The following is a 24,048-nucleotide window of genomic DNA, read 5'->3' as shown; positions in this document are numbered from 1 at the left end:
GGCCACCGTAGAATGGAACGGTGGCTACACAAATTTAAATATTTAAAAAAATGTTCAGTACGTGGAAATACTTTCTTGACAAACTGTATCTATTTACATTCGTGCTCACTGTTGATGTGGTGATTTAGCATTGTTTGTAAGTATTGGACTTGGTTGGGTTTCTCTTACAAATATTGTATGGTTTTTATTTCATATGGCCAAACAATACACAAAACCAACACCAGTGTCACTAGTCGCTTCGCGTTACTCAGCAGTTAAGCATTACAGCAAAAGGTAAAGCGCTAAAGCACCTATTAAGGCGAACTAGAATAGATCAACAAACAGTGAGAGCAGCAGTGTACAAGCAGAAAAGCATACATATAACGCAAAAAGACCGGCGACTAGAAATAGTATGGTAATAACAAAATAAGGAGAGATTACTTCGTTTTGTAAGCATCGAAAGTAAAACCTGAAGGCGAGTCGAGCGAAAATTGCTTGGAACTTCGTTTTTGCTTGATAATATCCGTGTGTCATAACTAAAACGACGACGTTCGTTCATCGTTCTGATCAAATTGAGAAGGAACCAAAGAATGTATGATCTACGTAAATAAATCACGAATATACATATGTACATAGGTGCTTACATATACCTATTGCGGGCGTCAAAGAAGTTGAAAGTGATGAGGGGTCTTAAATGGAATGCAGTGTAGGTACATAATATGAATACACAAACAAGTGGTTAATCATCGCTGAAGCTGCAGCTGCTGCATTAGTACACCTGTGTGTTTGCATGTGTGGGTATATGTGTGGAGAGCACAGTTTGCTCGAATCAAAACAAAAAACAACAAATATATGTATGTATGTACATTGAATAACAAACACAAAAATCATATTCATTGTACTTAGTCTTTCCAATACATTGCATTTGTTGTTGATATGATAAACTGTTTGACGAGCACACGAGTGGGGTGTAAAATTGTGATCGGAGTAGTAGCGAGAAAATTGTTTTGGAGGTAAACAAGTGCAAAGCACATGTAAAATTCGTTTAAATAAAAAAAACAAATACAGTTGTTTTAATTTCGTAGAAATTGGATTACTGCAAGCAAAGAAAATCAACGCATAAATTGTCATTTCGGAAAATAAAATATTCGCACTACATAGGAAGTTATCGCACGCATATTATTGAACCAGAAAAAAAATATTAATCATCGCTACCTTTCAATTGACACACAAAACTAATATGTACCTATTATTATAGCAGACACTAAACTATTTGCCAACTCAATTACGATGACAACTAAAACGCCTAAACGCGCCAACAAAGGGGTAAGTTTTATTGTATAACAAATTTGCCACATTTTACGCATTTTCCTATTCTTCACAACCCCACATCGTATGTGCATATGTATGTATGTATACATCCAAATAGCAAGTATTATACCAAACGCTAACAAACAGCTAATGACCATTTGCCATCCATTCCAACCCGCTTCAACAGCCAGCAACTACCAACCACGGCTAGTTCACAATCGCTTTGCTCGCTGCAGTGTGTGTAAATACAGCTACTGCCAGACAAATATAATCAAATATTCTGCTCATAGATAACTGAGTAAACCTAAGGCTGAAAAGAAAATTTTAAATTCTGTTGTACACAGGTAAAAATTGTGTAGAGGTGTTAAGCGCGGATTAAATGTTGATCGCCAAACCGGTGTAGAACCGGCGCAGGGTGGCGGCCGAAAGCCGGCAGTGCAGAAATACATACGCTCTGGCAAAAATATTATGGATCTCACCCGGCTTCGGAAGGCTCCGAGGTAATTTTTTGGTTTTTCGAGAATATCTTTCGGTTAGGTTAGGTTGAACTGGCCGGCCAATAAAGACCTCACATATGTACATAGTGTTACCAGGATTTGTTTGACGACCAAACGGAAGAACTTCAACTAGGTGGCAGTACTTATGTTATAAGATAACTCAGAAACTTGGTTTTGATGTAATTAACGAAATCGATGTTTTGTGCCATTTCGGAAAGATCCGGAGTTTTTGTCTCAATGTCTGGCGGATCGTTAAAAAATTTCAAGGGTAGCTCATTGCGGAGGGACTATCCTTCGTTCACTTACTCCAGGGAGGTTTCGAACCCAACCCCAGTCATAGGCACTGGTACAACTGCGTTTGCTGAAAAAAATTTTAATATTTAAAATGTCACACTTTTGTCTGTATGCCTCACGCAAAGGGTAGTTTCGCCGAAGGAGATGTGATGTATTGGGCTAACTCCTAATACTTGCTGTCGACACAATTTCTTTAAAACATTTGTGGCTCCTTGCTGGTCACGCACAAAGGCGATTTACGTTTGCTATTACTGGTCTTTTAATACTCATGACTCGTGGCATAGTTTTAACGATTATCATCAACGCTCGCCTATTGTGGATGCCGCCAAAGGCCGCCTGCAGTTTTTACAGCTCTTTTTAAGAGCTATAATTCCCAATGTGCGAACAGTAGCAATCCTAACCACCAGTCACTACCACGCCTCCTGGCTCTCACACCACATGCCAGCACAGAAGCTATAGACTGCGACTTCGAACTCATACCTTCGTGACTCAAACTGTTGTTTTCTGGCCTTTTGATACAAGAGTTCATTTTTAATAACCGCGTAGCTTCAGTTTACAAACTAGTTCGACTGCCCACTACGTTAGGGTAGTAGCACACCCGGTCATTTATTCGACTGTCTTGGGAAAACCTTTGCTTCACCACGTCGAGTCTTCTTGGGAAGGATAAAACCTCACCTGGCTACGTATTTACATTTGTAATTGGAGCCGTAACGTGTAGGTGATATTTAAACTTGGTTGATAGCCTATAAAATGTGATTCACTCAAAGGGACTAGTTGGGGATAGGCCCGCCAACTTTAAGAAATGCCAAACCGGGAGACTTCTTGTGTGTTGAATGCTGAAGTGTGACAATCAAAACTAACATTTGAGTCGCTATTTGATAGCTAATTTTTCGAACCCTTCTCATACGTACACATATCTTTAACTTAAGTGAGATGATAACCAACTCAAAGGAGTATTTAAACCTCAGCGGGTTAGGGGGTTAGAATATACCCGCGGTAGGAATGTCTGTCGTAAGAGGCGACTAAAATACCAAATAGATTCAAGGAGTTGTGTAGTGCAACCCTTTCTCTCCAAAACCAATTGTCAACCTCACCTATCCTGGCGAATTCTGTTTAATTAACAGCCGAGGCTCTGGCGACCTCGAACTCCTCACGGTTGTAGGGGGTGGGTGGGCGGGATGGGCTAGAAGGTCGCATGTGGTCATAACAAATCGTTCCCGACATGGTCGGGCTTGGTACCGGATCTGCATCCGGCAAAGGACCATCAACATCGATAATACTCCCCAAGGCCTTCGGGGAGTGTTCTTATCGCTACAACAACAACAACTAGAGTTTTTTGCATCATTGACTTCGCTTTTTCTTTTAGCCAATCAAGATATATAGAGTTTTTGAAAAAAGTCGGCAATTTTTTCGGGTAACTTGATTTTTTAACAACTTGGGACTTGGGTCATTTTATTTAAATTCATTAATCTTTCTTAATTTTTTTGAAAAAATTATGCAAAACGACCATTTAAATTTTTTATATAACTTTTATTGTAGTGCTTTGTTTTAATAACTTGGTAAATTGGGTGACGCAAAATCCGTGTTAAACTAGCATTGAAAGCGCCTTTTTATACTCAGCTGAGCAAGCTCACAGAGTATATTAACGTTGTTCGCATAACGGTAATCCGTAACGGCATAAACTAATCGAGATAGATATAGACTTCTATATATCAAAATGATCTGGGTGAAAAAAGAAATTCATTTAGCCATGTCCGTCTGTAAACACGATAACTTGAGTAAATTTTGAGGTATCTTGATGAAATTTGGTATGTAGGTTCCTGGGCGCTCATCACAGATCGCTATTTAAAACGAACGAAATCGGACTACAACCACGCCCACTTTTTTGATATGGAAAATTTCGAAAAACCGAAAAAGTGCGATAATTCATTACCAAAGACGGATAAACCGATGAAACTTGGTAGGTGCGTTGACCTTATGACGCAAAATAGAAAATTAGAAAAATTTTGGAAAATGGGCGTGGCACCGCCCACTTTTAAAAGAAGGTAATTTAAAAGTTTTGCAAGCTGTAATTTGGCAGTCGTTGAAGATATCATGATGAAATATGGTAGGCACGTTACTCATATTACTATATGTGTGCTAAATAAAAATTAGCGAAATCGGATGACGAACACGCCCACTTTAAAAAAAATTTTTTTTGAAGTCAAATTTTAACAAAAAATTTAATATCTTTACAGTATATAAGAAAATTATGTCAACATTCGACTCCAGTAATGATATGGTGCAACAAAATACAAAGATAAAAGAAAATTTCAAAATGAGCGTAACTCCGCCCTTTTTCATTTAATTCGTCTAGGATACTTTTAATGCCATAAGTCGAACAAAAATTTACCAATCCTTGTGAAATTTGGTAGAGGCTTAGATTCTAGGACGGTAACTGTTTCCTGTGAAAAAGGGATAAATCGGTTGAAGCCACGCCCAGTTTTTATACACAGTCGACCGTCTGTCCTTCCGCTCGGCCGTTAACACGATAACTTGCACAAAAAACAATATATGTATCTTAACTTATCCACTAACTTATCTGAAGTCACTTTATCTTGATATAAAATATGGTCGAAATCCGACTATGACCACGGCCACTTTTCCGATATCGAAAATTACGAAAAATGAAAAAAATTCCATAATTCTATACCAATTATGAAAAAAGAGATGAAACATGGTAATTGGATTGGTTTATTGACGCAAAATATAACTTTAGAAAAAAACTTTGTAAAATGGGTGTGACACCTACCATATTAAGTAGAAGAAAATGAAAAAGTTCTGCAGGGCGAAATCAAAAGCCCTTGGAATCTTGGCAGGAATACTGCTCGTGGTATTACATATATAAATAAATTAGCGGTGCCCGACAGAAGATGTTCTGGGTCACCCTAGTCCACATTTTGGTCGATATCTCGAAAACGCCTTCACATATACAACTAAGGGCTACTCCCTTTTAAAACCCTCATTAATACTTTTAATTTGATACCCATATCGTACAAACACATTCTAGAGTCACCCCTGGTCCACCCTTATTGCGATATCTCAAAAAGGCATCCACCTATAGAACTAAGCCCCACTACGTTTTAAATAATCATTAACACCTTTGATACTCATGTCATACAAACACATTCCAGGGTTACCCTAGATTCATTTTGCTAAATGGTGATTTTCCCTTATTTTGTCTCCAAAGCTCTCAGCTGAGTATGTAATGTTCGGTTATACCCGAACTTAGCCTTCCTTACTTGTTTTTAAATAACTTTTGAACGGTTAAAAAAAGTTAAATTTCGCGATTGGTTTCTTTTAACTGGCTGTGATGCGTATCCGTTGATACCCCTTTCGACCATATCGGACCAATTTTCGACATGAACAATAAATGGCCTGGACAGTCTTAAATGAATGGAAAATATAGGAACGCGACGCCATCACGCTTCTGTCCACGACTTTCCTGCTTGTTTGATCATATGCAACTCCTATATCCCTTTTATTTTTTCCAAACGGATTGGAGTGTCTACACCTGATTCAGCAAGTGCTCGGCTTTCCTTTGCTAACTCATTAACCTTTTCGTTACCTTCTATTCCTTTATGACCGGGAACCCACTAAAGATGTATGGTCCGGCCTGAGCGAAGTTTTTCCAATGCTTCTTTGCATTTTAGGACACTTCTTGATGAAGTGATATGTGAGATTATTGCCTTAGTCGCAGCCTGACTATCAACGAAGCACGCTTCCTCCAGATTTTCTGGTTCTTTCTTCACGACTATAATATCCGCCTGAAAGAAGTAAATTACTGCAACGTACGATCTACTTACTTATGGATCGACACAGTAAACAGCAGACCGGTCCCCTTCCGGTTATATACAATTCTGAACCCTAACACCAACCCATCGGTATATACAATTCTGAACCCTAACAGCAACCCTCCGGCTAAATTGTGGCCCCAAGATCTCTTTTGAAGCACAGGCACGGTATCATGTATTCCGTTTGCCCCATATAAGATGACGCTATATTGCTTTGGCAACACGGCCTGCACTCAAGCTGACCCGAGACTTTAAGCCTTGTCGCAATTGCTTACGTGATATTTTTGGCCATTATGACGGCGGCCACCATGATGTGATGGTAGCCTGCTCCGCCTACCACACCGAAAATCCTGGGTTCACGTCCCGATCAAAGCGACATCAAAATTTTAGACATAAGGTTTTTCAATTAGAATAAAATTTGCCTCCTCTCGGCAGTGTTTGCCAAGCACTCCGAGTATATTTCTGCCAGTTTAAGTTTTTTGGTATGCGCACCTCCTTCTGTGGCTGTCCACCAAACAAGAACCCCGTAGCAAAGTATGGGCTTGAAAATTGGCTTGGGAAGTGTTATCGATGTTGATGGTCCTTTGCCAGATGCAGATCCGGTACGCATTAAGGTACTAGCCCGACCATCTCGGGAACGATTTGGTATGACCACATGAAACCTTCTAGGCCATACCCACCCCCTAGATCCATAAGGAACTTGGGGCCACCAGGGCCTTGGCTGTTAAAGAAACAGGATTCGCCACGAGTAGGTGAGGTTGGAAACACCTTGAAAGGGATGCGCTACACAACCCCTTGAATAAGTTTGGTATTTTAGTCGCCTCTTACGACAGGCATACCTGCCGTGGGTATATTCTAAGCCTCCAAACCCGCTGGGGCCTTTATATTCCCTAGTAAGTAATACCAATTTTTTTTTCCTTGGCGGTTAACCCGACGCTAGATGCCCAGGCATCTACATCCCGAACCGCCTGATCCATCAGAGAGCTGATTGTTGTTATGCATCTGCCGTTTATGATTACTGAAACATCATCTGCATATGCCGTAAGTTTGGCTGGTCCTCCGGCAAACCGCAATTGTGTGATGACCAGCGTCCACACCATTGGTGATAAAACCCCAACGTGCGGCGTTCCTCTTCCAAAATTTTAGTTTTTCTAGATTCTAAATACCTCAGAAGAGTCGACTGGTGAGATTATGTTCACATGCATCGAATAATCCTAGGGGCAAGTGCGATATGCACGCAATGCAGATAAACGAAATCAACAAAATCACAAGGTGGAGTCAGGGTGACATCCATACAAATAGACACACAATTCCGTGTATTTTTTTTTTTATAATTTTCTATTATTGTGTCAAAAACGCACTGCGCAACAATTAGTAATGTCAAAGCAACTAAAAAAAGTTCTAGCAAGCTGATTTCCTTCCATCACCTGTATGTTTCCCCTATAATGAAATTGTTAAGCTAGTTGAAGCTTTTTTCACGCTCGACTGCAGAAAAAACGCCTTTTTTATAGTACTTTCTTTGACTAAATACTAGTGTTGTAAAACTATCGATAGACTCCACATTCGATGCGTCGGATGCGGTAGTACGATAATATCAAACGTTTTTTTATGGTGGCCGCCGTGGTTCAACTGCCAGGCAAAGCATTATCAAAAATAAAGAAACAAGTTTTCTTCAATTAGAACCCAGTTTTTCTTAGCGGGGTCGCCTTTCGGCTTTCATTTGGCAAATACTCCGATATTGCTGCCATGAAAAACTTCTCAGTATAAACTCATCTACCTTGCTACGTTCGGAGTCGGCGTAAAACAAGTGGGTTCGGATGTATTTTTGTATACTCAGCTGAGCATTTTATTCATATTACCTTTGCGGTCTAAACGAATCCAGACAAATATGCACTTCCTATGGGGGTTTTCGTAAAAGTGTCAACCAAGGGCAAAAAGTAAACGTCTTCCTATGGTAATCATCTAAAGCCGTATATGTCGTCCTCTACGACACAAAATATTGGTCCAATTGTTTGGCTAATTTTAAAGGTTAAAGAAATTTTCGGACAAACTTTAACAAATTGTTCATAATATAAATATGAATATTAAAATGAGAGTATCTATATAATTGCTAAGAACGCCCAATGTTGCGTCAAACCAAAAATATATGCCTTTTGCAAGCGTTAGGATTCATACATATGTAGTAACGGTAGGTGTACGTGTACAATTTTAACACTAAAGCGCATTTTCAGGTATCTTTATGGTTCCATTATTTGTTTTTCAAGAAGCATTAACAGTCACGTATGTAAAGATGTTAAAACCTGGAACGTCCGAAGGCTTATAGAAAAGCTTATTTCTTTATAAAATTTCTTTTAACAGACTTTCTAATATTTGAGTGGTAGAGACATACTCCGCCGCCAATTTTGGTCGTTTTCATGAACATAACTCTCAGCGCGGCGGAGGCGATAGCGGCGTTCGGCGCGTTTCAACATTTTGTACTTATTTATAACCAGCGTTGACAGATTGACGACGCCGGCGTCATTTTGACGCTTGGGCGATTTTGTAATGAAAAACGACGATTCAAGCCTGCCTTCTATGTAAGATTTATTTTAAATATTCAAACACATATATTTAAAATTGAGATACCAGCTTTATTGAACATTGTATACCATATACTAACAAGTAAGGAAGGTTACTCAGTTGAGAGCTATGGTGACAACATAAGGGAAAATAACCATGTAGGAAAATGAACGAAGGGTAACCCTGGAATGTGTTTGTATGACATGTGTATCAAATGAAAGGTATTAAAGAGTATTTTATGAGGGAGTGGGCCATAGTTCTATAGGTGGACGCCATTTAGGGATATCGCCATAAAGGTGGATAAGGGTTGACTCTAGAATTTGTTTGTACGATATGGGTATCAAATGAAAGGGGTTAATGAGCATTTTAAAGGGAGTGGGCCTTAGTTCTATAGGTGGACGCTTTTTCGAGATATCGCCATAAAGGTGGACCAGGGGTGACTCTAGAATGCGTTTGTACTATATGGGTATCAAACGAAAGGTGTTAATGAGTATTTTAAAAGAGAATGGGCTTTAGTTCTATAGGTGGACGCTTTTTCGAGATATAGCCATAAAGGCGGACCAGGGGTGACTCTAGAATATGTTTGTACGATATGGGTGTTAAATGAAAGGTGTTAGTGAGTATTTTAAAAGGGCGTGGGCCTTAGTTCTATAGGTGGACGCTTTTTCGAGATATCGCCATAAAGGTGGACCAGGGGTGACTCTAGAATGCGTTTGTACGATATGGGTATCACATTAAAGGTATTAATGAGGGTTTTAAAAGTGAGTGGTGCTAGTTGTATAGGTGGTCGCCTTTTCGAGATATCGGCATAAAGGTGGACCAGGTGTGACTCTAGAATGCGTTTGTACAATATGGGCATCAAACAAAAGGTGTTAATGAGTATTTTAAAAGAGAATGGGCTTTAGTTCTATAGGTGGACGCCTTTTCGAGATATAGCCATAAAGGTGGACCAGGGGTGACTCTAGAATATGTTTGTACGATATGGGTATCAAATTAAAGGTATTAATGAGGGTTTTAAAAGTGAGTGGTGGTAGTTGTATAGGTGGCCGCCTTTTCCAGATATCGGCATAAAGGTGGACCAGGGGTGACTCTAGAATTTGTTTGTACGATATGGGTATCAAATTAAAGGTGTTAATGCGTATTTTAAAAGGGGGTGATCCTTAGTTCCTTAGGTGGACGCCGTTTCGAAATATCGCCATAAAGTTGGACCAGTGCCGATCCTAGAATTTGTTTGTACGATACGGTTAGGGGTTAATGAGCACTTTAAAAGGGAGTGGGCCTTGGTTCTATACGTGGACGCCTTTTCGAGATATCGCCATAAAGGTGGACCAGGGGTGACTCTAGAATGCGTTTGTAAAATATGGGTATCAAACGAAAGGTGTTAATGAGTATTTTAAAAGGGCGTGGGCCTTAGTTCTATGGGTCGACGCCTTTTCTAGATATCGCCATAAAGGTGGACCAGGGGTAACTCTAGAATGCGTTTGTACAATATGGGTATCAAACGAAAGGTGTTAATGAGTATTTCAAAAGGGCGTGGGGTTATTTCTATAGTTGGACGCTTTTTCGAGATATCGCCATAAAGGTGGACCAGGGGTGAATCTAGACTTTATTAGTACGAAATATGTATCAAATGAAAGGTGTTAATGAGTATTTTTAAAAGGGGTGGGTAGGTGGTCGCCTTTTCGATATATCGCCATAAAGGTGGACCAGGGGTGACTCTAGATTGTGTTTATACGATATGGGTATCAAATTAAAGGTATTAACGAGACTTTTAATAGGGAGTGGTGGTAGTTGTATATGTGAAGGCGTTTTCCAGATATCGACCAAAATGTGGACCAGGGTGACCCAGAACATCATCTGTTGGATACCGCTAATTTATTTATATATATAATACCACGAACAGTATTCCTGCCAAGATTTCAAGGGTTTTTTATTTCGCCCTGCAGAACTTTTATTTTATTCTACTTAATGTGATAGGTGTCACATCCATTTTACAAAGGTTTTTCTAAAGTTATATTTTGCGTCAATAAACCAATCCAATTACCATGTTTCATCCCCTTTTTCGTATTTGGTATAGAATTATGGCATTTTTTCATTTTTCGTAATTTTCGATATCGAAAAAGTGGGCGTGGTCATAGTCGGATTTCGTTCATTTTTGATACCAAGATAAAGTGAGTTCTGATAAGTACGTGAACTAAGTTCAGTAAATATATGTCGATTTTTGCTCAAGTTATCGTCTTAAGAGCCATGCGGAAGGACAGACGGACGACTGTGTATAAAAACTGGGCGTGGCTTCAACCGATTCCGCCATTTTTCACAGAAATAAGTTATTGTCCCAGAATCTACGCCCCTACCAAATTTCACAAGGATTTGTTAATTTTTGTTCGACTTATGGCATTAAAAGTATCCTAGACAAATTAAATGAAAAAGGGCGGAGCCACGCCCATTTTGGAATTTTCTTTTATTTTTGCATTTTGTTGCACCATATCATTACTGGAATTGAATGTTGACATAATTTACTTATATGCTGTAAAATTATTAAATTTTTTGTTAAAATTTGACTTAAAAAAAAAATTTTTTTTTAAGTGGGCGTGGTCGTTCTCCGATTTTGCTAATTTTTATTAAGCTACACATAGTATTAGGAGTAACGTTCCTGCCAAATTTCATCATGATATCTTCAACGACTGCCAAATTACAGCTCGCAAAATTTTTAAATTACCTTATTTTTAAAAGAGGCCGGTGCCACGCCCATTGTCCAAAATTTTACTAATTTTCTATTCTGCGTCATAAGTCCAACTTACCTACCAAGTTTCATCGCTTTATCCGTCTTTGGTAATGAATTATCGCACTTTTTCGGTTTTTCGAAATTTTCGATATCGAAAAAGTGGGCGTGGTTATAGTCCGATATTGTTCATTTTAAATAGCGATCTGAGATGATTGCTCAGGAATCGACACACCAAATTTCATCGAGATACCTCAAAATTTACTAGAGCTATCATGTTAACGGACGGACGGACGGACATGGCTCAATCAAATTTTGTTTCGATACTGATAATTTTGATATATGGAAGTCTATATCTATCTCGATTCCTTTATACCTGTACAACCAACCGTTATCCAATCAAAGTTAATATACCCTGTGAGCTCTGCTCAACTGAGTATAAAAATATGCTAGCTTTTGCTGCAGACGGAGCCAATAACATGACCGGCTCGAAGCATTCGGTCGCCCAAATGTTGAAAAAGGAACTCCTAGCTTAATTACTTTTAAATCTATATGTCATTCTTTGGCACTTTGCTCTTCGTATGCCTGCTTAAATCTACCCAGCAGTGTGGAAACATTGTATATAATTACGTTTCCAATAGTTCTCAGAGAAGTACCTACTCAGTTGAAAAATATAATTGCGCTATTGGAATTGCAGCCAAAAAATATGATACATCCATGTCAAACTCGCTGGCTGTCCTTAGAGGCAGTAGTATACAGTGTAATAGAACTTTATGAGCCATTAAAAATATTTTTTAACTTCGCTGTCGCTGGTCGCTGGTCGCTAGACAGTGAAGAAACCATTCTTGATAACTTGGATGATATGAATGAAATTTATCTCTCCATCCTGAAGTATATCCTTCATAATATTAATAAAGTTAATAAAATTTTAGAGAGTGAGGGGCTTCAAGTACATAATATGTATTCAGAAATAAAAAGATTTTATTTAAATATATTGTATAATTTTGTAAAGCCGGAATGTATTACATTAGACAACATAGAAATTATAGATTATAAAAATATTTCAAATATGTTGCAAAGTGATCAGATTTATATAGGAGTTTATGCGATGGATAAGCTTATCGCCTCTAACATCTCCGAGTAAGAAGAAGTGAAATTTAAACAAGATTATATTATTTTTTATATTGAACTGTGTGATCAAATTAGAAAGCGTTTTGATTTTAACAATGTTGTTCTACAAAACTTAAGTTTAATGGATTCCAAAGAAGTTGCTTGAAAAAAATTGATTCTGCATTTTTCGCACGCAATCGATCAGAAAATTGTGCAGGATATTGATAGCGGGTATAGGGAATTAAAGGTTTTAGAATTTAAGACATATTTTGAAGGCATTTCTATGCTTCCCCAGAAAATTTTCAGAAAACTATTTCTACTATCAAAAGAGCTGACTCTACATACACTTTTTTTTTTTTTAATTTTTGTAGATTCGTTGCAGATCTATTGTGATTGCCACACTCTTCAGCGAATGTAGAACGAATTTTTTCTAAAATAAATTTAAACAACACAAAAATCCGAAACCGTCTGGAAATTGATACATTAAAAGGAATATGTATAGCCCAAGATTATTTAAAAGTGAATAACTTTTCCTGTCATAATATTGAACCGCAAATATCCTAAAAAAAATGAACGCAAATATATATAACTAAGAAACTAAAATGATAATAGGAGTTTATGCGAGGTTCGATTCGAGCTCAAAGAAAACAAAAGAAAAATAATTGTTAAAATGACTGAAAACAAGTACCTTTTGTATGTACTTAATACAAAATTCACCTTTTAAGACGTTTTTGTTATTTATAGAATAAAATTAAATGAATTAAAAACTATTGTATACATATTGTTACGAATATTAGCAAAACTAAGGGGTGCTGCCATCTCTAAGCCGATGCTAAATAGTGATATCATGCACATCCATAGATCAATCATTATGTATCTACATAAACGAATCAATAATTGCGTCTACACATATGTACGTATACGAGCAGCGGAGAAGCAATGCACAAACACATGCATATATCTTATCTGAATTGCTCACAAGAGATGGCAATAATTTGTGCAAGCATTACTCAAATGAGAAGTTATAAACGTAGTTGTGGCTGGCGATTTTGTAGCTGAAACTAACTAGTAAGTTCTGGAATGGAAAAGCCTGGAAGTATGCAATGAGAAATCAAAAAGTATAAAAGGCGCGACAGTAGAGGCGAGGAGGAGTTTCATTTGAGCTATCAATCAGTTTGGTTATTAAGCAAGCTATTCGTTGCAAAGTATAAGTGTTATTGTGAAGTACTTTAATAAAGGCCATTATTCAATATTGGAGTTATTTATTTAACAGTTTAGTGATTCGAACCTTAGTAGAAAATTGCAAATAAGGGAAATTGCAGTAAAATCGTTACAATTGGTGTCAGAAGAGGAATTGTTGAATAAATTCCAGAGGACAACAAGGACATGGCAAAGTTCAGTGAATTGAAGATCCAGCAACTGAAGAAGGAGTTGGAGAGCCGTGGATTGAATACAAGCGGCGTTAAACTCGAACTTCAGGCACGGCTACGAGAGGCAATGGAAGCAGAAGGAATTGATGTGGACGTATGTCTTTTATCCTGATGGGGACGAGACAACAACAAAAATTGAAGAGAAAAAGGAAACATCGCAGACAGTTACGAGCACAGACTTGAACATGATTTTGGCTGCAATATCTGCACAAACATCGACAGTAAAAGAAATGTCGTCAGAAATAACATCGAAGATTGAAGCACAAGAAACGCGTATGTCAGAAATGTCGACACAGATAACATCCAAGATGGAAGCACAGGAGGCACATATTGCAGAAATGTCGTCAGAAATAACATCGAAGATTGAAGCACAAGAAACGCGTATGTCAGAAATGTCGACACAGATTACACCCAATATGGCATACCAATTGGAATCGCAGGAGACACGCATAACATCCAAGATGGAAGAACAAGAGGAACGCTTATCATTGCAGGTGGCACAAATGTCTTCACAGTTAGAAGCACAGGAAGCAAGGGTAACATCAAAGCTGGAAGCGCAGGATGCAAAAATCGCTCAATTTCAGGCAGAAGTCGATGATTTGAAGGGTCGTATGGAGCAGTTACAACTAAATCGCCCAGCAGTTTCAACGAGTAATCCAATGGTAAAAACACCATCCTTTTACGGTTCTGTTACTTTCCAGGTCTTTAAGCTACAATTTGAGAAGACCGCAACAGTGAACAACTGGAATACTGAAGATAAAGTTGCTGCACTCTTCGTAGCATTGAAAGGACCAGCTGCCGAAATCTTACAGACTATTCCAGAGTACGAACGGAACACCTATGAAGCATTGATGGCCGCTGTCGAGAGACGTTATGGAAGCGAGCATAGAAAACAGATATTCCAAATTGAGTTGCAAAACCGTCACCAAAGAGCAAATGAGACTTTGCAGGAGTTTGCCTCGGATGTTGAAAGGTTGGCACATTTGGCAAATGCGGACGCAACCGTGGAGTACACCGAGAGGGTAAAAATCCAGAGTTTTATAAATGGCATACGGGACGTAGAAACGAAGCGAGCGACATATGCAAACCCAAAACCCACATTCGCAAAAACGGTATCCTATGCACTGACTCAAGAAACACCGTCGCTTTTGAGTAAGCCCGCATACAAAGCTCATCGCGTGAAAGTGGAAAGGCCAGACTGGGTAGACGCAATTTTGGAAGCATTGAAGGGTACGCAGCAGAAGAATAATGATGCAGTCAAATGCTTTAAGTGTGGAAAGCCAGGGCACATTGCGCGATATTGCAACACCAACCCTAACAGTTCCAACAATGTGGGTGGTCTTAAGCGCAGAGATGAAGGAGATGAGCAGATCTCCAAGACAAATCAATGCTTAAACTAAAGCGAGTCAGCCGCGAGGGGCGACAGCTGGCCCCTTCAATTGAATGCCCCATAATCTCTATCTCACAAATTGGAAGAAGGTCAAGCAATCTTACTGTTGGAGGACATGTGGATGGAAAGGAACGTTTACTGACTGTAGATGCGGGTGCATCCAATTCCATTATTCGAGCGGATTTAGTCAACAAGAAGATAAGACCATCGCATGGAGCAAGATTGCGCACAGCCACTGGAGAAGACAGCTCGGTTCTAGGAGAAGTATCATGTGAAGTCGCAATTGGGAATGTCACGGTAGTACACAATTTTATAGTGGCAGATATTGTTAATGAAATCATAATTGGAGTCGACTTCTTAATCGACCAGGGCATCAAGATCGGCATGCGAAGCAAGACGATGTGATATAAGAACATGGATGTGCCACTTAATTTCGGCTACGAGAGAGGTTACAGCAGTAAACGAGTACTGGTGGAAGAGAGTCAGCAAATACCACCAAAATCCGAAGCAGTCATCTGGGCAAAGGTTGATGGAAATTGTGGGACAAACAAATTGTGGGTTGTCGAAGCAGCAAACAAATCAGCACCGAACATACTTGTAGGAAAAACCCTGGCTATGACAAAACAAGATGGACGTATTCCGGTAAGAGTACTCAATGAGTTCAAGTCACCACTCAAACTGACCAAAGGAGCTATTTTGGGAAGATGCCAAGAGGCTGAAGTAATTATTAACTGTGAACAGCTCCAGGAACACGTTTCATCTAGTAATACTGATCTTTCAAATGACATCACGGCATGGACGTAGGGGCTAGAGGAAGATTATCAGAGTAAGGCAACATGATCGTGTTCAATGATCCAACCATAGCGCAATGATACAAGGTGGCAGCATGGTGACATACCTACAAACATAAATAAAAATTTCATGTACTTCGTTTTTGTAAATTCGATGGACAAATGTCAAAATCGTACTGCGCCGTAATTTGATGTATCAAATCAAATAAAAAAACGCTTAAAATCAGCTGTCCCATGCTGCCACCTTGTATCGTTGCGCCATGATAAGATCCATGGATTTTGTGTTTGTGTCACGTAATTGTCATATGAACTGTCTGTACCTTAATAGTCTTGTCTACGTAAATAATTTTCTGGAATAAATTCCTTTGTTTACATATTTCGATTCTCGGAAAAAGTTTCTATGTTCAGTGTATGAGAATTATACATTTATTATTTCGTAAACAAGTACAGACAAAGGAAGAATTTGCGTGAAACATAATATTTCAGGGTGATAGGTTGTGTGAAATTGTGGAGTGAAAAAATGTTTGTAAAAGACCACGCTCGATCTCATGAAGAAAACCGCGAGAGGATTTGTTTATTTTGTTTGAAGAAAAGACCGAATATGAGAAAACTTGAGGGAGAAACGAAAATGGTTGCTGGAGAAGTTTTTCCATTGTTCGAATTTGAAGACATTCGTTTTCCGAAAGCTATATGCAGTACTTGTGTAATTAGAGTTTATCGTGCTAGAAAAAGTGGAAATTCTTCTTCTGTTATTAAGTTACCGGATAACTCTCAATTTCTAGATCTACCAAAGAGTAAAAAAAAACAACAAGTTTTGCACTTGTAAATTATGTGAACTTGCGAGAGCTCCAGGACATCAGAATTTCGTCAAAAATAGGATAAAAACCACAAAGAAAAGATCTCGTAAATCAGGTGTCCCTCTGAAATACGACAATATTGTGAAACACATTCAGTCCACATTACCTCCAAAATCTCAAGAACATTTAGTAGTCGATTTGATGAAAAATATTACTTTGAATTCGAATAATAATGTGCAAAAAAGCCGTGGTGCTGAAATTACTTTATCTCAAAAGGTCGGTCGACCACTAAGGGTAACTTTCAATAATAAAACTGAAAATAAACAAAAACCTATTAAAAGTGAAGATGTTTTGAAAATCGGGACAGAATTTGGACTTTCAAATAATATTGTTGTTGGCGTAGCCTCAGCATTGCGTAGAACTACCAGAAATAGAAAAATGTTCGATCCACAAATGAGAGATAAACTGTATACTATGAGACACTCATTGGACAACTATTTTATGGTAAAGGAGTGCAATGTCATTCGTACAAAAGAGAATAATAAGAAGATTAAGAGTACAGAAACATTATCGTATTGTAGTAGCATTGATGGTCTCTTAGACGTGATTCGTTAAAAGAGAGGTGTAAATGAAACGCATTTGAAATTTGGAATTGATGGTGGAGGTGGATTTTTGAAAATTTGTCTTTCGGTCCAAACGACGAATAGAAATCTCACCAATGAAGGACGACGAACTTTGTACAAGGGAGCTGGTATTCCATCCAAGTTTAAGGATACTGGCGTAAATAAATTGTTTTTGCTTGGAATTGTTGCTCATACTGAAGAAAATTATGAAAACGTAGATATGATGTGGTCATTACTACAAATAGGTGGATATGAGGCGACTATAGCAACGGACTGGAAATTAGCCAACATTCTCACAGGAATTGCGTCCCATTGTAGTTATTTCCCGTGTACATGGTGTTCTGCTCACAAGGACCACCTAGGTGTTTGCGGAGAATACAGAACTATAGAAACTTGTGCTAAAAATTTTACTCTCCCGGGTAGTAAGAAAGTTCAAGCAAAAAATCATGAAAATTGTGTGCATGTACCCATTATTTCTAGTAAAAAATATACACAAATAATAGAGATTATTCCTCCACCTGAACTTCATTTAATATTAGGAGTCGTCAACACACTTTATAAGCATATGAGCAAGGAGTTCGAAAAAGATGCTGCTGAATGGGCTAAAAAATGTAATGTTAGCCAGCAGTTTATTCATGGCGGACACGGCTTTGCAGGAAACGCGTGTCGAACACTTTTGAAGAAAGTAGATATCTTGCGAAGTTCTTGTTCTTTGGGATGCTTGAAATATGTTTGCTGCTTTGCCGACTTCAATAATGTAATAACTTCATGTTTTTCCAGTGATCTCAAAATAACTTAAGAAGAAGATATAAAAAAAAATCGCAAAAACCTACAAAGATTTGGCGATTTCTGTCACTCCTAAGGTTCATGCTGTGTTTTTTCATGTTCCTGAGTTTTGTAAAAGAACACAGCAAGGTCTAGGATTTTATAGCGAGCAAGCTATGGAATCAGTACACGTTGATTTCAAAACGGTTTGGAAAAATTACAAGGTTCCAAAAAACCATAGAGATTATGGAAGAAGACTACTCCAGGCAGTGCGAGAGTATAATTCAAGGCACATATAATTATGTAATGTTTCCCCTGTAGTTAAAGTCATTGTTTCTTTTTCTCAAGATTTCTGAACAATTCTAATAAAAGAATATAATTTATGAATTTCTTATGCACACATGGTTCCAGAAAAAATTAATTATTTAGTACTTTTATGTTTTCACATTAAAAAAAATTGGTAAAAATAATAGAATCCATGGATCTTATATCAGAAAAGTTAGTACTGATTTTTTGCTATTTTCAAAATTAAATCGAATTTTCTCAAAAAACAATATTTAATGTTTGTTGTTCAAAAAGGTGTTGTTTCCATCTTATTTGTAGTTTTCCTTGGTTAAGCTTCCACTAGTTCTTAACTAATAGATTTGTGGTCGCTGTGTCTGACGTGGCCCACTTTGCTCGTCTCGCTATTTTTCTGCTAGTAACCGTGAAGTCTATAATGGTGCGTCTACTGCCAAAGTCGAATGTATATTTCCACGGTTCATTTAGAAGTTCTAGCCCCAGGGATGTAAGCCTTTCCAGACGAAATCTCTCTCTATCGATAGTTTGACTACTACCCCGTACCGTTGGCCATGCATTGAAGTCTCCACATATTATAAACGGGTGTTTCTCCTATTCTCAAACAATAGGTCTTGAGCCGAATCACAGTGATTTAAATTGAGTTGCAACAATTTCATAGGGTAATCTGATTGCTTCCTTCCCATTTTGCGCATCTAAAACTAACTGCCGAATGTGAATCGCATTTCCAATACTCAATATCTTTCCGGTTTTACCTCTCCAGTATGTCAGCATACGTAGCATCTCCAGCCTTGGAAATAATGATTGCGTCCGGCCTAAGCCCAGTAAACCTCTTCTGAACGGAAACATTTTCCAGAACACATTTACTTGTATTACAAGACTTGTATTTTTGTGAAACGGGTCTCAGGCCTTAATCATTTTCTCCTTATTCGCGTTTTTGGGTTTGTCTACCTGAGGCCCTGCCGTAACGTCCCTTGGTGAGATAGTGGCTTGACTACTTGCTTTTCATATGTCGAATTCTTCCTTCTCTTTTCAGAGGGCGACGAGCTTCTATGCTTAGCCGTATTATTGGCAATTATTTACTGTTTTAAATCCTTTATCCACAGGGTGGATTCGATATGCAATGCCTTGATTATTACTCCCTTTGAAGAACTCGATCAGATCCTCAATCGATCTCCCTAATTTGGTCATTTTTATTTGTTTTATTTATTTTCGTTCCCTCCTGAGACCTAAGGATTTTGAAGATTTTCCGCTGTCTTTTTGATGAGGTCACTTTATGTAGGAGTAGGGCAAGGAGTCTTGCATTTGAAGTAACAGTCAGATATGCTTCTTTTGATTCTGTCTACGTTACGAGATATTTTGGCCTACGACCGATGGACCAGGTCTATCTTGAGAGTGTGGTAACTTTCGCCCTATAAATGGGTTAAAGGTAATTTCCTTATCTTGCTGTTTATTTTTATTTCTATTACTCATTTATGTGATTGGGTCCCCAGTTGGGGCCGCTATCTTATCCGAGTTTCTCGCCAGCCGCTCTTGCCCCGGTCTACTTTTTTGTGTGGTTGTCCACCAAATAAGACCCCAAAAATTTAGAAAAAGATTATTCAATTAGAAAAACGCCCTTCGGCAGTGGTTTGGCAAACACTTCGACTATAATTCAGCCTTAAAGCAGACCTTAGGAGTCGGCATGCCCATATTTTTTTTTTTTATGATACGTTACATAAAAAAGACGTCAAACTGTGAAAAATAGGGGAAAAAATGTTAAGTCTTAGATAACAGTTGGAAAATGTCCCAATTTTTTTGTATAAAGAATAAACAAATGTATATTGCCTTAAAGCTTGTACCTTCTTCTTTCCGAAACCGTAAAGCGATCGAAAATCAGTTAAAACATGAAGACGTTATGATTGTTAGAGTGCGCGCAGTAGGCGAAAAACGATTTTTAGCAATAACTTCAAAATTTGGGGGTGTTAGACAGTTTTGAAACACATTATCATGATTTACTCGTCAAGGCCTACAACGGAAGCTATGTCACTTTAAAAGTGTTTTGAATTTTGTTTTTTTTTTTTGTAGCACTGTGTAATTTAGTAAGATATTACAAGGTAGACGCGAAATATCTTAGACAGGAAACGCCAGCCACTTGATTCAATGATGTAAATCAAAGATTGCGGGGGGTTTCATAAAGTATGTTTTGCTTCAATAAATAGTACACATCTTAATATACATACATATACATTTCTCCTGTACGTGTGTTTGTGACTTAACTCCTGCTAAGCGGATGGATCGATTTTGATGAAATTTTGTTTGTGCGTTCAAGGGGATTTAGAGATGCGTTAGATTCGCAATTGGATCAGTTTTCTCTTCTATCTTTCCGGGAAGTGAATCAGGAGCCGACCTATCAAAAAAATCTATTTATTGCACCTAATTCGACCAGCACTTTCTCTCTATTACTACTACTACATTTGCAGGTCTGCCACTAGGCATGATAATTCTCATACCCATGGTAGCAGTAGCAACACTCGCGTATACACATTATATGCCCTTTTAAAATTGGCAAGTCACTGCACGTGGGTCCTGTCACACGTAGCAAATTAAAGGCCTTGAGAAATAGTGTGATATTTCTTACAGCAAGAGCGCTCTGCCACACACTGCAGACTTTGGTTTTTCTCAACATAAGTCATAAAAACTCTTAGTGGTTTAAAAAACAAATATGTGACCCAGCCTATGAAGAGGTGGCTTATGACTCAAAAAAAAAAAAGAAAACCACTAAGAAACTGAAGAAATTCATTGTTTATCTTTAACAGCTGTTTCTCGCAATTTCTTTTTTGAGTCATAAGCAACCTTTTCATAGACCGGGTCACATATATTGAAATCCGCCTGTCAGGGAAAGCAGATATTCCATATTTGTTTTAGAGATTCCATATATGAGCAAAATATTTGTGAGAGAATTGGGAGTGTAAGTGGGAGCGGTGGCAGAAGGGGCAGCTTTTGATACATCAAATTCCGGCGCAGTACGATTTTGACATTAGTCCATCGAATTTACAAAAAAAAAGTACAAGGAACTTTTATTTAGGTTTGTAGGTATGTCACCATGCTGCCACCTTGTATGGTTCCGCCATGGGTAATATTTAAAAGAAATAATTTACATACATGGAGCAACAATGTTTTTCGAAATAGCTAGTTTAATTGTATTTTTTTCTCTTTCAGATCAAGCGACGTAATGAACGTAATATACTCACATTTTACGAGAAGATTGCTGTTATACATTACTACGATGAGACAAGTGTATCCCGAAATCGTTTAGCAAAACTATTTCACTGTTGTGCTACACAAATTCGACGTATCCTAGAGCACAAAAATGAGCTACTACAACAATTAGCCACGCTTAGCGAATCCGATGCTACCAACTTCATTGAAGAGATGACGCGTAAACGTCGTAAATTTGAAATGACCGCCATCAGTTTTATTCTCCATCAGTGGGTTGAGCGTTGCCGTGAGTTACGTTTACGCAAAGTTATTACCAATCAAACGCTCAAAAACACAGCTGTAAAAATGGCAGCCATATTAAATTTGCCAAGCTTCCGACCCTCATATCGTTGGTTGGATCGTTTCCGAGGCAAGTACAAATACACAGACGAAGATTTGGGTACATCCGATCCAAACGCAGTGGACGGCGAATTAGCTGTGGAGGATATTATTATTGAATTCAAAGATGCATTGCCAAATTTTATGCAAACAGAAATTTCAGCAATTACTTCACTTGATAAAGAATTGCAGTCAGAAACAGATAAGGAAAAAAGTAAAGTTCAAGGAGCCAGTAATGAAAATAGCATAGATTGTGTTGTCAGTGACGAAGATGAGGTAGAGAAGGTTGAAGAATTAGATGGGAAGAATAGTGAAACAATGAACAACGACGATGAAGTCATTTTGGTAGTAACTGATTCTAAGAACTCTAATGGAAGTACATCAAATACCAATACGTCTACGCTTAACGCGACGAATAGTAATTTCCAGGAAGAAAAAAGTGATCAAATCAAAATGAATGCAGGCACCACAGCTGTATTAGGCAGCATATTTCCGCATCTTGCTGTTATACATCAATTTGCCTTACTTAATGCGGATGTCCAAGCTTTGGAGTTGATCTCCCAACTGGGGGTGCACATGCAAAAACAAGCTGTAGAAGGAGCATACAACCAGCTGACATTAGCGTCGGGAAGTTACGAATCAACTCCTGAAAGTAAACAATCAGATGGGGGTGGTCTCTATGAAGGAGATCTTGATGACATTGTACTGATTGAATAAAGGTGATATAAACGTACGTACATATGTAAAATAATGCCTATATTAGATGTAATAAAAAGTAAAATCCACCATTGGCCTATAAGTTATAAATGAAAAGAACATAACCCGCCTTAATAGTTGTAACTAAGAAAACCTATGAACTTTTTATATAAGCAAATATGTTATATACGTATTTAGTAATAAGCCTTCATACATACAATAAATAAACAAGTTAGTGGCCATTCGTTCAGAAAAAATACAAAAAAAGAAAACACGAAAATAATTCGCAAATCTTCATATTAAACTTTCCGGGCGAACAGATACAGTCAATAAATAAACATGTACATACCTGAAATATAATTTTAATACAATTAAAGAATAAGAAATCTAATCAATTAAAAAATATTAGAACAAAAGGTGTGTTATTCTTCTGAAAAAAAAAACGGTTTGCAAAGGAAATGTCTTATGTTCTTTTTAATTATAAATAAATAAATGTAAGGCCCGATACCCTCTGAAGAGATTTGAGGATGAGCTGCTCTTCCAATTTTCATCATGCTCCTATTAATGTTTCCTACAAATTGGCAGACCGAGACCTACATGTTTTATGCCCACTCTGAACGACATCTGCAAGGCATTGAGAAGCTTTTCATGGCAGAAATACACTCGGAGTGTTTACCAAATCACTGCCGATGGGCGAGCCCACTTAGAAAAACTTTTTGCTTATTGGCAAAACTTTTTTCTAAATTCTCTGTATAATGGTGTGAAGATGATAGCGTGCGACAATATCGCGAGCTTGCGGTGGCTGGAAGAAGTGGTTCCAAACCTCCTAAGGCAAGGCACGAACGTGCGGTTTGAGGTGGTACAAAAAGTTAAGGTATGCATACCATGCGTGATGAAGTCGGAGGATATACTGCGACTTCTGCACAATCAGAATCCGAACATACCGACACAGGATTGGAAGGTACTTACTGTATCTAGGCCTACGGAGGAAGGCCAGATCTACACCTTCCAAATAAACAAGCAGGTTGGTCACAGGTGCGGTTGCAAATGCGCACCGCAATGCGTGGGAGGAGATACGAACGAGGGACGCGAATCTCTACTTTTTTACATCCTGCAAACCAATTTGCAGATAGCCAACAGGGGAAGCGTCCCTAAATACATTGATCAAATATTCAGCAATGTATGAAGAAATGTTTAAGCTAGCAAAGACCGCAGAAAGCGAAGCGTGTCGGGATGAGTACAGATATCTACTGAGTATCTACAAGCGTGAATTTCCAGTGCGAAGAGAATATAATGAAAAAGTGTCTGTACGGACATAGAGTGCTCCAGCGAAACAGCACGGCTGAGAAAAGTCCTAGTAAGGGAAAACATAGTC

At 38.3% G+C, this 24,048-nt stretch overlaps 2 protein-coding genes across 7 annotated transcripts in view; one reads left to right on the top strand and one right to left on the bottom strand.

The window, feature by feature from the left end:
* The window catches only part of LOC137252903 (uncharacterized), a 144,646-nt gene that overhangs the window by 110,398 nt on the left and 10,200 nt on the right, over positions 1–24,048 (bottom strand). The gene's annotated exons all lie outside the window — the stretch shown is intronic.
* On the top strand, positions 255–23,065 carry ebd2 (earthbound 2). 5 transcript variants are annotated; one of them, XM_067757324.1, is made up of 4 exons: positions 255–833; positions 886–992; positions 1,065–1,305; positions 21,600–23,065. In XM_067757324.1, exons 3-4 carry the CDS (start codon positions 1,270–1,272, stop codon positions 22,692–22,694), a joined length of 1,131 nt encoding a protein of 376 aa, XP_067613425.1. In that variant the 5' UTR covers positions 255–833; positions 886–992; positions 1,065–1,269; the 3' UTR covers positions 22,695–23,065. The 5 variants fall into 5 exon arrangements, with proteins under 5 accessions (XP_067613425.1, XP_067613423.1, XP_067613422.1 ...); XM_067757322.1 differs by having other exon boundaries at positions 886–1,305; XM_067757321.1 differs by having other exon boundaries at positions 255–992.

The sequence above is a fragment of the Eurosta solidaginis genome, chromosome 5 (assembly GCF_040869045.1).
Source record: "Eurosta solidaginis isolate ZX-2024a chromosome 5, ASM4086904v1, whole genome shotgun sequence".
Classification (NCBI taxonomy): Eukaryota; Metazoa; Arthropoda; class Insecta; order Diptera; family Tephritidae; genus Eurosta; species Eurosta solidaginis.
The sequence above is the reverse complement of the archived record's forward strand: the minus strand, read 5'-3'. Positions and strand labels throughout refer to the sequence as shown.